We start from the raw sequence: 10936 nt of genomic DNA, 5'->3' as shown, positions 1-10936 counted from the left end.
TTCACTGCTGAGTTTAACAAAACATTACTTACAGTGTATCACAAAAGATAGTTTTTAAGGAGATAAATTAAAGACTTTTTCTCTGTTTTGTGAAAGAATATCTAGACCTTTCGAAACTTCAAACAAACAAAATTTCCCACTGCTTAAACTTAAAACACACACACTAAAGCAAAAGCAAATACCAAATACTAACAAAGTAAGTTTTCTTTAATGAGATCATGCAGCAGCAGCAGCAGCACATGTTAGGTGAACAAGATATTAATTACTGAATCTTTACTGATATTGTAGAATATAAACAATCATTTACAATTTGTGGAATGGATGTAGCTCAAAATAGAATCATAGAATGGCTTGGGTTGGAAAGGACCTCAAGGATCATCAAGTTCCAACCTCCCTGCCACAGGCACAGTTACCAGATGCTAGATCAAGTGCTACAACAGATTGCCCAGGGCCCCAACTAATCTGGCTTTAAACACCTCCAGGGACAGAGCATCCACAGTCTCTCTGGGCAGCCTGTTTCAGCACCTCACCACTCTCTCAGTAAAAAACTTCCCACTGACATCTCATCTAAATCTCCCTTCCTTTAGTTTAAAACCATTTCCCCTTGCCTTATCACTATCTACCCTTGTAAAATGTTGTTCTCCCTCATGTTTATGAACTTCCTTTAAATACGGGGAAGCTGCAATGAGGTCTCCCCACAGCCTTTATTAACAACATTTTTACAAGGAGTTGTCATTTCAGATTTGCTCAGCCTTTAACCTACTATATCTTTGGAAGTATTACTTAAATTTTCAAGAGTTAAGAAAATAATTTAAAAATTCAATGTATTTTTATGAATACTGAAAGAGAAGATAAATAAATATCCTTGAAAAAGACTAACTAGAAAGTCAGATGCAGTGAATGTGAAACCACATGCACTTCAAGAGAGAAAGCAGAAAGCAAGAAAAGAAAGAAAGAAAAGGCTCTGTTAATTATTATAAGCAAATAACTTCAGAAAAAACATACAACTAATTGCAATATTGTTTAGTGCTGAAATATAATGTACACTAACAGTATATTTATACTATACATATATACTTCATCAGAAGGTATACTGAAGGTCAAAATCTACAACATTTCAGATTACGAAGAAAACATTTATAAACATTACTTACACTAACACGGGTTTTCCTGATATCTTTGGGCTGTTTAAAACTTCAGTCATGGCTTCCTTTGTTTCTTCCATTCTTTCAATGTCACTAGAATCCACGACAAATATTACACCATATGACTCAGCATAGTAATTTCTCCATATGTTCCGAATTCGTTTTCCACCTCCTAAATCAAAGATGGTGACTTCAAAGCGTCCCTGTTTAAGGTCTATCTTGGAAAAGCCAACTGTTGGAGCTACATCTTCAGGAGACTCTGTCAGAGAGATCACAGAAGAAAATTTTTACTGAAATTTTTTTAGTCATTTACAGAGAATTTTACATTGTAATTTCTACAGAAAAAAAACACTGTATTTTTTAAACACATGGAGCAAGTTTTCAATGTTACTTGAGCATGTTGTTAACTACACATTTTACATTAATATTTTACTTCTCCTCAGGATATTTTATATTAACACATACTCTCAATCAATTATTTTACATCGATTGAGATAGAAGCACCAGGGAAGAAAAAAACAAAAAGGAAAAAAGGCATTCTTTAATATTTAACAATACTGTTGAAGGCAACTGTTTTTTAGTTTTAATGACAGACCCATTCCATCCCAGGTGCACGCATCCAAACAGTATAGAATAGCATACAGCAGATGCATGGTATTAAACCCAGTCTGAGAAGCAAAACAAAACAGTCAGTGTATTATGACCTGGGAAGCCTTCCGAGTGAGAATATGCTCATCACACTCCACATGAGGATTCAGAATAGACAGACCCCCTGCCAGAGCAGCTTAGGCCAACACTCCAACAAGAGAATGGAACACCTGTTTGTGAAAGATTCCAACTTCAAAATTCAGTCTTTGTACTTACTGTACTTGCCTGTACAAGAGAACAATGAGAGCATGAAGGCTTGCTAAGGGTGCAAGTTACTAATGATGCAGAATTTAAGGTGATATTGTTGAAACATTCAGTCCTGTTGTACTGCAAGGTTCAACAGTAAACAGTCTGTGTGAAAAAACAGCATCTGCTGTATAAGCTGCAAATCCATTTTGGCAAATATAACTGCTGACAAGCTGATTTGCCCACATTTAAGAACCAAAATACATTTGGAGATGGTTCCTGCTAAAACCCACCAATCATAACTGTTGGTTATGATACTGTTTTTACCAAGCTTGAAAAAACAAACAAACAAAAAAAACCCACACATGCTTGAAGGTTCTAACCTCTGCAAGTTCTGTTAGAGAACAATTTTATTCTTTTCCTTAAGACAAACACTATTCAAGTCCTGTGAAATAGTCACAGAAGTCAGAACTACCTTTTTTATAGAGCTTCTCTTTAGAAATATTTGTATCTTCTTTTTTTCTCCCTCCCAAAAAAAGAACTTTCAGAAATAACAGCAATTTTTATCTGATAAAGACATTAAAGTTTATCTTGAAACAGAATTGAAGGCTAAATAACGTACTCACATTTTCACAGTAAGATTCAGGAACACAAATGAGAGAACACATACATTATTCCTAATTTTATTCATAATTGAGCAAATCACTGAACTTCCATAACAAGTGTAAACAAAGTCAATTCAGAGTCTATCAAAACAATTTTCAGTAGTCTCTTGTGTAAATGAGATGGAAGTTGCTCAAAAACTTCAATCTCACAAGTAAAAAACACCTTAGAGAATATTTATTTTCATAAGCACAATTCTTATCTCAAGTCTTATCCTGCTTGAAAGTAATATTGGGCAATGCAAAGTACCCTCCAAAATCAAGTGGTCTTTTACAGAAGAAAGTGCCCACAAAACCGCTAATGCTCTTCTGGAAACAAAAAAGAAACTATATAAAATATATATCACTCAAACTATTGCTTATGTTTATTGCTTATGTTATACACATGTACATGCAATTTCATTTTTTGGAACCTTTTCCTATTTTCTGTGTGATCAGAGATCACACAGCATGTGCAGGAAAACCAAGGGATCAGGTCCAGCCAGCATGGGTTCACGAAAGGGAAGTTCTGTCTAACCAAACTTATCTCTTTCTATGACCAGATGACCAGTCTGGTGGATGAGAGTAAAAGTTGTTGATACAGTCTACCTAGAATTTAGCAAAGCCTCAAACTCCATCTCCCACAATATTCTCATGGAGAAGCTGGCAGATCATGGTGTGTACTCTTCACTGGGTAAAAAACTGACTGAACAGAAGGGCTCAGATGGGGGTGAAAGGAGTTAAATCCAGCTGGTTACTAGTCACTAGCAGTGTTCCCCAGGGTCAGTACTGGGGCCTGTCCTGTTTAATACCTTAACTGGTGATCTGTATGTGGGGATTGAGTGAACCCTCAATAAGTTTGCAGATAACACCAAGTTGGGAGGAAGCGTTAATCTACTTGAGAGTAGGAAGACCCTACAGCAGGAACTGGATGAGTAGCCTTGGCCAATTGTATGAGGTTCACCAAGACCAAGTGCTGGGTCCTGCACACTGGTCATAATAATCCAGGCAACACTAAAGATCTGGGGCGAAGCGACTGGAAAGCAGCAGGGAGGAAAAGGATTGGGGGGTGTCAGTTAACAGCTAGCTGAACACAACCCAGCAGTGTGCCCAGGTGGTGAAGAAGGCCAATGGCATGCTAGCTTGTAAGGGAATAGCGTAGAAACAGGAGCAGGGAGTTGATTGTCCCTCTGTACTCTTCACTGATGAGGCCTTACCCCAAGTACAGTGTTCAGTTCACAGCCTTCACTACAAGAAAGACAATGAGGCCCTGGAATGTGTCCAAAGAGGGGGAACAAAGCTGTGAAGGGTCTGGAGCATACGTCTTATGGGGAGCTGCTGAGGGAACTGGCATTGTTCAGCCTGGAGAAGAGGATGCTCAGGGGAGATCTGGTTCTCTACAACTGCCTAAAGGGAAGTTGTGGTGAGGTGGGAGTCAGCCTCAAGTAACAGTGATAGGCCAAGTGGTAATGGTCTCAAGTTGTACCAGGGGAGGTTCAGGTTGCATACTAGGAAAAATTTCTTAGAAAGAGTGGCAATGCATGGGAATAGGCTGTCTAGGGAAGTGCAGAGTCACTGTACCTGAAGATTTCCAAGAAACATGTAGATGTGGCAATGAGGGACATGGTTAGTGGTCATGGTGGTGATGGGTTGGCAGTTGGAATACAAGATCTTAGAGGTCTTTTCCAACCTTAGAAATCTTGTTATTCTATATTACTTGAAACACAGGTGTTATACAAAGTCTACTGATACTTGCATGTTACTGAATGATCACCAGAAAGCTACTTTCGCACACATAACATGAAAAAAACACGGTCCACCAATTTCTCCAGCTTAGGCTGAGATGTGAAACACTCCGTTAACCATAATATTCTCCTTCTTAATGTTAATTCAAACTAACTGTGAATTTGAACATTACCTACAGACTTGAGTAGTTTTCCAATACTTTCTTTTATTTAAATCAAGCAACACCATTCTTTCAGCTCTTTGTTGAAATACCCAAGAAAAATTCTTCCCACTCAAAAACATTCTACGATGCTCATTAAATCAAAATAAGAACCCTTACCCAGTAGAGATTTTGGTGCAAATTTGCACTACAATAACAATACAGGGGGTACTCAAGGCATGTAAGTACTAAGGTACTCTGAACACTGACTTGAGATTTCCAAAATAATAAAAAATGCCTCTGAAGATTAGTTTTCTGTGTGCGTGGATCAAAGGTTCTAGTGCTGCACAGAGCATTTATGCTGTCTTAAGAGGCAACCCTCTCCATTATATTCACCTCACCTCTATAATATACTACTATTCTTGAATAGTAGCAATTCTGCTTGTCAGCTGCTGCTGGTGTGTTAAGCACCACTACACTCACTCAACATTATCTTAACTATAGTGGTTAAAAAGCAGAGCTTGCTCTACTACTTCCCCTGAGCATAATGTACATGACTAGAAGCACCTACTTTTTTTAATGTCACCCTAGCATGATGTGCCAGATACCAAAAATCAGGATCTTTATGTCTCCATACAAAACCATTTAATTTTTTCCTTCCATGTAATACAGCCTGCAACTTGTTCACTTTTGCTACCTCCAGACTCCTACAGAAGTGCACAATCAGCAAAAATTTAATTTCAACACATACAATGAGAGGAAGAGATAAATCAAGAGATGAAGAAATATGTTAGATGAAAACGATGCAAAGCAAGTAATTATACTATTTCAACAATACATTTAGATGATAAATTAATTGCTTACCTCCTTGAATTCCTCGGACTGTAGCAGTTTTACCAGCATTATCAAGACCCACCATTATTAATGTCACCTTCCTCCAAAAACAATGAAAAAAAGAGAAAGATATTTCAAGTCCTTTTCTTTCTTGCCAGACATCACTTTTTTATTAGGTTTATTTTTTTTTAAGAAACATTCATATCAAATTTCCCACAAAGTAGTAAAAAGAATTAATCTCAAAATATCTAATTTGCAGACATTGTTACATTTGTGTATCTGCCGTTGGATATGTCAAACTATACCAAGGTACAGTATTGTACTGTAAGTTTCATGAGACAAATTATATTTGTCCACTAAATTTTAATTTCACGGTACTGTAGATTTCTTTTCTTCATAGTGTTTACCTCTTTAGTAGTTTCTTTAAGTTAGTTTCCACTCCTTGAATTTTTATCATCTCTGTCTCAGACAAAACTGTGGTCTTGCTTATACCAGCAATTTCTGTATCAACCAGTGAAACTGAACAACGCCATAAAAGAATTTTAAAAGTGGGTCAATAACGTAGGACACTATAAGCTAAGTGGCTCTGGTACTCATCATGTCTTCTTTTTCCCCAAGCAGGAACAACTGAAGCTGCAAATGTGCAAATCAGTGGTGTTACTAATATACTCTGTATAATCAAATTAGTGCACAGAACAGAATTTGTACTAGGACAAGATTTTAAGTAAAGCCACAGGAAAAAAATACTGATGTGTAGACCCTGATTATTCCTCCAATTCACGAATACTCAAACAAGTAAAAGAAATTTGCTGAACTTTATGCTCCTAAGTGAAATAATACTAAATGCATCACTATTTCCAGTCTTGAAACTACAGTAACATCACAAATGAAGTTACATTCATCTACATTCCTTGAGAAGAGGCAAAAAGCTCTGAGAAACCCAAAAAATGAACAATGGGATCCTACTAAATTATACTTTAAACATAAGCCATAACTGGAACAGCCATGAACTTACAACTGTCTACAAATAGCTCATATCAAAAAGCTGTTTAATTCAGTATACTCCTCTAAGCAGCAGCACGGTCAGCAAAACCTCAACTTTTCTAGCACACAAGATCAAATCCTCATACATGAGTGAAGTTAAATATATATATATATATATATATATATATATATATATATATATATATATATATATATATATATATATAGTGCTGTACCCCTTATTTCCCTTCTTTCTAGTTTGTAAGCAGTTTGAAATAAAGTCTATGCATCTTCGCTAACTGGAGGGAAAAGAATGTTGTGTGTCAAAACAAAACTAACATAAAAGGAAAAACAGTTACATTCTAGAAGCAGGAATAGATCACCAAGTTGATCACAAAATGCAGCATCAAGGTACTTAAAAGAAGGAACTAGAATTACCCTGGGGTTACAGCATACTCTTGACAGTATTTTAACAAACTACACTTCATAATCTCAAAACGCAGAAACCAAATTGATTAAATTTTACATAAACATTCTAGCATCTCCCCATAGGAAACTTTATGCAACAAATGGTATTTTGAACTTTATACTTTCAGTCAGAAACAAATTATCTTTATTATGAGCGTACATGTAATTTGTAAGTTCAGAATACATACTGATTATCACTTGGAGTTAAAATATATATATAAATCGGAATTAAAAAAAAAAAAAATACTAGGAATGAAAGTAAAACACTGGTGAGATTATGTGAGAAAGTTTGGGAAGAAGGTCAGCACAGAAGCATAAATAAATACTTTCACATATTTACCTGACAGGCTCCTGCCACCGTTTTAGCCAGGTGCAACAATTGGCCATTAGGTTGAACATCTCTCTTCACTAGCCATTCAGAGCCTTGAAAGCTACAGAAACAACATGAACAGATCAGACCAACACAGGAAGACTGGGAGACTGCAGAGGCTCAGGTATTGACCTGTCACCCCAGCAAGAAAAACAAATGCAGTTAGTCCCAACATGTAACCAAGACAAACCATCCGTATGCACAGCATAGAGCAGCAGCAACCTGTTTATTCAGTGTTACTCAACCCCAACAAAGTCCCACTGCATCTTTCACCCTTTCACACTTAGCTTGCCCATGTTTGGGGCATCTGGGTGGGAATACCACAGCACTTACACAAAATAATAATACAAAACCTGTGCACATCAGGAAAACAGCAAGTTAGAGCAGCGCAACATATCAAGCTATGAAATTCCAGCGCTTGTTTAGCAATTGCATTGGACAGTGCTCCTGGCTATGCAATAACAGCCAAATTCAAGCACAGGTAAGACCTAAGAACGTAACATAATAAGATATGAAATGCAAACAAAATGTCATACCCACTACATATATTCATTTACCATCAGTTTCTTTTATGCATCAAGGAAACCAGGTTCTCTAGAGGGTACTTTGAGGAATAGGCAACTTAGTATACTACTTTTCACAAAATTAAAGAGTAGAATCAAATGTCATTTTACAATTCCATTTTCTACCCTCCAAGTGTGAGGAAAAGAAACAGAACGTTCCTTTCTGATGCTGCTCTGTGGAATAAAATATGGGGAATGACTGCCTGATTGCATGTATGTCTAATAAGTACAAAACAGTGCGGCTTACACAAATCATGCCTTCATCAGTGTTATTGGCACGCTCTTGTGCTGGTCACAGAGCTTGCTTACTTTACTGTAGATTGGAGTCTAGAGCTTGCTAGTGGCTGGGAAAGGCAGCATGGGGGTTGGTTCTCCCTTGGGAAAAGGCAAATCTATTTGTGGCATAATCTTTGCACAAATACCCAGGTGTGCTTGATTGGTAATATAGAGAAAATTTCCTCAAGGAGATATAAACCTGGTGGAAAATAACACAGTATTCCACTTGTGTATTACAAAAACTATTTAAACTAAGGCAGGATGAGCCTTTTGCAGGGGAACCAGGACTGTGCAGCAGCAACTCACCCCAAGCCCATCTTGGCATCCCACAGTCTGACATGCCACTAGTCCTGTACTGGACAGCAACCTCCACAGATAGGGCCCAACTCATCAACTCTTCTCACAGACATTTGCCAAGGGGGGAGGGAGTGAAACATACTGAATAGACGACTAATATCTGTGCTACGTCAAAGGATGGTGGTTAATCAAATACCAATCTCTCCTCTAGAGGTTGTCACAAAGACAGATGTTCTCTACTGGTAACTTGTCTCCATGTCATCAGAAAGCAGTAACACTTTGAATTGACACAGCAAATTTCCTGAAGCTCATTTCTCAAAGTTTATTTTTTAAACAAATTAATTCCTTTGTTATTTTAAGTGATAACTAAGCTCAAACTAAGCCATGTTCAGGAGAAGCAGAAAACTGAGTAATTAAGGATAACTTTCTAAACTTCTTCCTAATTTAAAGTAATCAAAGTAGGGAAAAATTGAGAAGCTATCCTTGACAAACACACATTATCCCTAACAAAGAATGATAGTTTAAATAATTTATGCAGGTAGTAACTGAAGACTCCTGACCTTACAAAGCTGTTGTATTCAAGGATGCCTTTGTACGAGTCCAACATTATTTAATATCACAAACAGATCAGATTTCTTCCAGAGCAGACAACAGATATTATTTAAATATTTACATTGCTATGTATAAGAGCACCTTAGCTTCTCCAGAAGACTAGTGTGTAAGGAACAGAGAGGCTCCTTAAGAAGAAAGCAAGACGATTTTGTATTCCAAATACAAAAACCAGGCTCTGAACAACCATAAAAGCCTCCAAGAAAACACATGCCATGGAATACAGTGCCTAGACCAACAAGCAAGTACCAACAAAGTTAATCATGAGAACATGAATATACAAATTCATTTTCAGGACATGGGCGTCACCACTGAACAAATCTTTTCCCACATTATACATGCTGTCCAGCTTTACAAATTCCAACAAAACTGCAGTAAAGACATTGCCTGCAATATTCAACAGACATTGTGTTCTACTATTTTGCAGATATGTATAGCTCATTAACAGCACACACATGTTGCTCCAGCTATAACATTTGTTAGTTTGAACTCTTTGAGATGAAGCAAAACCAACAAGCCCACAAGCTCAGAAATCGATAAAACTGTATAGTTAAGCTATAACAACACTTAAGTAGCAAGTCAGCATAAGTGTCAGGGACAAAAGCTGTGAAAGATTCAACTTTCAGGTAAGAGAACATAAAGAGCACAGAAACTAAGAAAACCATAATAAATAACCACATTAACCCTTGTAATTCTATATTAGGATCAAGAGCTACTTAGCAGCCCATATGTAACGTGATCCAAAATACCAAGTACCAGCAAGTACAAAACTCAGAGGAATCTGTTAATCTGATTATTTTTTTTCCACATCAAAATATCTTTTAGATACTTCACTGTCAGGAGTTTACATGAAGCATTCTGCCCTTGGTAGAGAATTTTTCATTGTAATATCAATCCTTCATCTTCCTTAAATAATAAGCAAAGCATTTAAAGCTTACCCTTCTCAGCAAGTTTAACTATTTCCTGCTACGCTGCTCCTTAGAATCGTTTTAGTTAGAAGGAATCCTTAAAGGCCATCTAGTCCAACCCCACCGCAATGAACACGGACACCTACAGCTCCATCAGGTTGCTCAGAGCCTGGTCCAGCCTTCCCCGAATGTCTCCAAGGATGGGGCATTCACCACCTCTATGGGCAACCTGCTTTACAACTACCCTTACCATAAAAAACTTCTTTCTTAAACCCAAAATAAATTTCTCTCCTTTTAGTCTGAAACCACTCCCCCTTGTCCTATCACAGCAGACCCTGCGAAAGCGTGCTCTCTCCTTTCTCATAACCCCCCTGCAGATACTGAAAGACTGCTGCCAGGTCTCCTAGTCCGACTTGTTTGAATTTTATCAGTAAAAACAAAGAGCTCTCGTTGAGTCGCATTATGTTTTGAACAGCCAGCCAAGCAACCGAGCAGTGACGGAGGCACGCTTCACCCAAGTCTGAATACCATCGTTTCAGCCAAAACTTCAGCGTAGCCAACAGGCACACAAAGTACAAGCAGGAACAGCGCTGGGCTTGCTGGTTCCTTTGGGTCACGTAACGGGACTTTGGGTCACATCACACCTGGCTTGCTCTTAAACCAGAGTGACAAGAGTTAATGCGTTCTGCCGATACAGATCCCAACCGAGTCTCAAAGGCCCTCCCGGCTCCACACTTACCAGCGATCGAGGCGCGGCGGTGCGGCCTAGGCGGGCCGGGCGGGACGGCGCGCTGTTGCGGGGGCGGCTGCAGTCCGCCCCGCCGCGCCGGGATCACGTGCCCAGCGGCCCGCTAACGCCAGGCCGCCCATTGGTGGAAGCCCCCATCGGTAGGGACGCGTAACCAGGCCGGTAACCCCGGGTTACCGCCAACGGGAGGGGAAAAAGGACAAAATTCTCGCAGACCGAGAAACGCGGAGGAGGGCAGAGCCGCGCCGGGGAGGAGAGGCAGGCCGGCGATCGGCCAATAGGAGCGCGACTCTCCGCACCGCCCGCGGCGGGCCGGCCGATCGGCGGCGAAGAGGCGCCGCCGGCTTTCTGCGCCTCGTCCCCCGCGCGGGGGG

At 39.1% G+C, this 10936-nt stretch overlaps 1 protein-coding gene across 5 annotated transcripts in view; it reads right to left on the bottom strand.

Moving 5' to 3' along the window:
• ARL13B (ARF like GTPase 13B) overlaps positions 1 to 10702 on the bottom strand; it is a 45484-nt gene extending 34782 nt beyond the window's left edge. For 2 of the 5 annotated variants that reach the window (XM_031589998.2, XM_090152327.1), the window contains exons 1-4: positions 10554 to 10700; positions 7132 to 7222; positions 5370 to 5440; positions 1155 to 1404 (exon numbers count right to left, since the gene is read on the bottom strand). In XM_031589998.2, the coding sequence (XP_031445858.2) occupies positions 1155 to 1404; positions 5370 to 5440; positions 7132 to 7190 (380 nt within the window). In that variant the 5' untranslated portion in view covers positions 7191 to 7222; positions 10554 to 10700. Of the gene's footprint in view, positions 1 to 1154; positions 1405 to 5369; positions 5441 to 7131; positions 7223 to 10553 lie in introns of all 5 variants that reach the window. The other 3 variants (XM_031589999.2, XM_090152347.1, XM_031590000.2) reach the window with 2 other exon arrangements.
• Between the last annotated feature and the right edge of the window lie 234 nt (positions 10703 to 10936).

Source organism: Phasianus colchicus, chromosome 1, assembly GCF_987193195.1.
Source record: "Phasianus colchicus chromosome 1, bPhaCol1.hap1.1, whole genome shotgun sequence".
Lineage (NCBI taxonomy): Eukaryota > Metazoa > Chordata > Aves > Galliformes > Phasianidae > Phasianus > Phasianus colchicus.
This window is presented reverse-complemented; position numbering and strand designations above follow the sequence as displayed.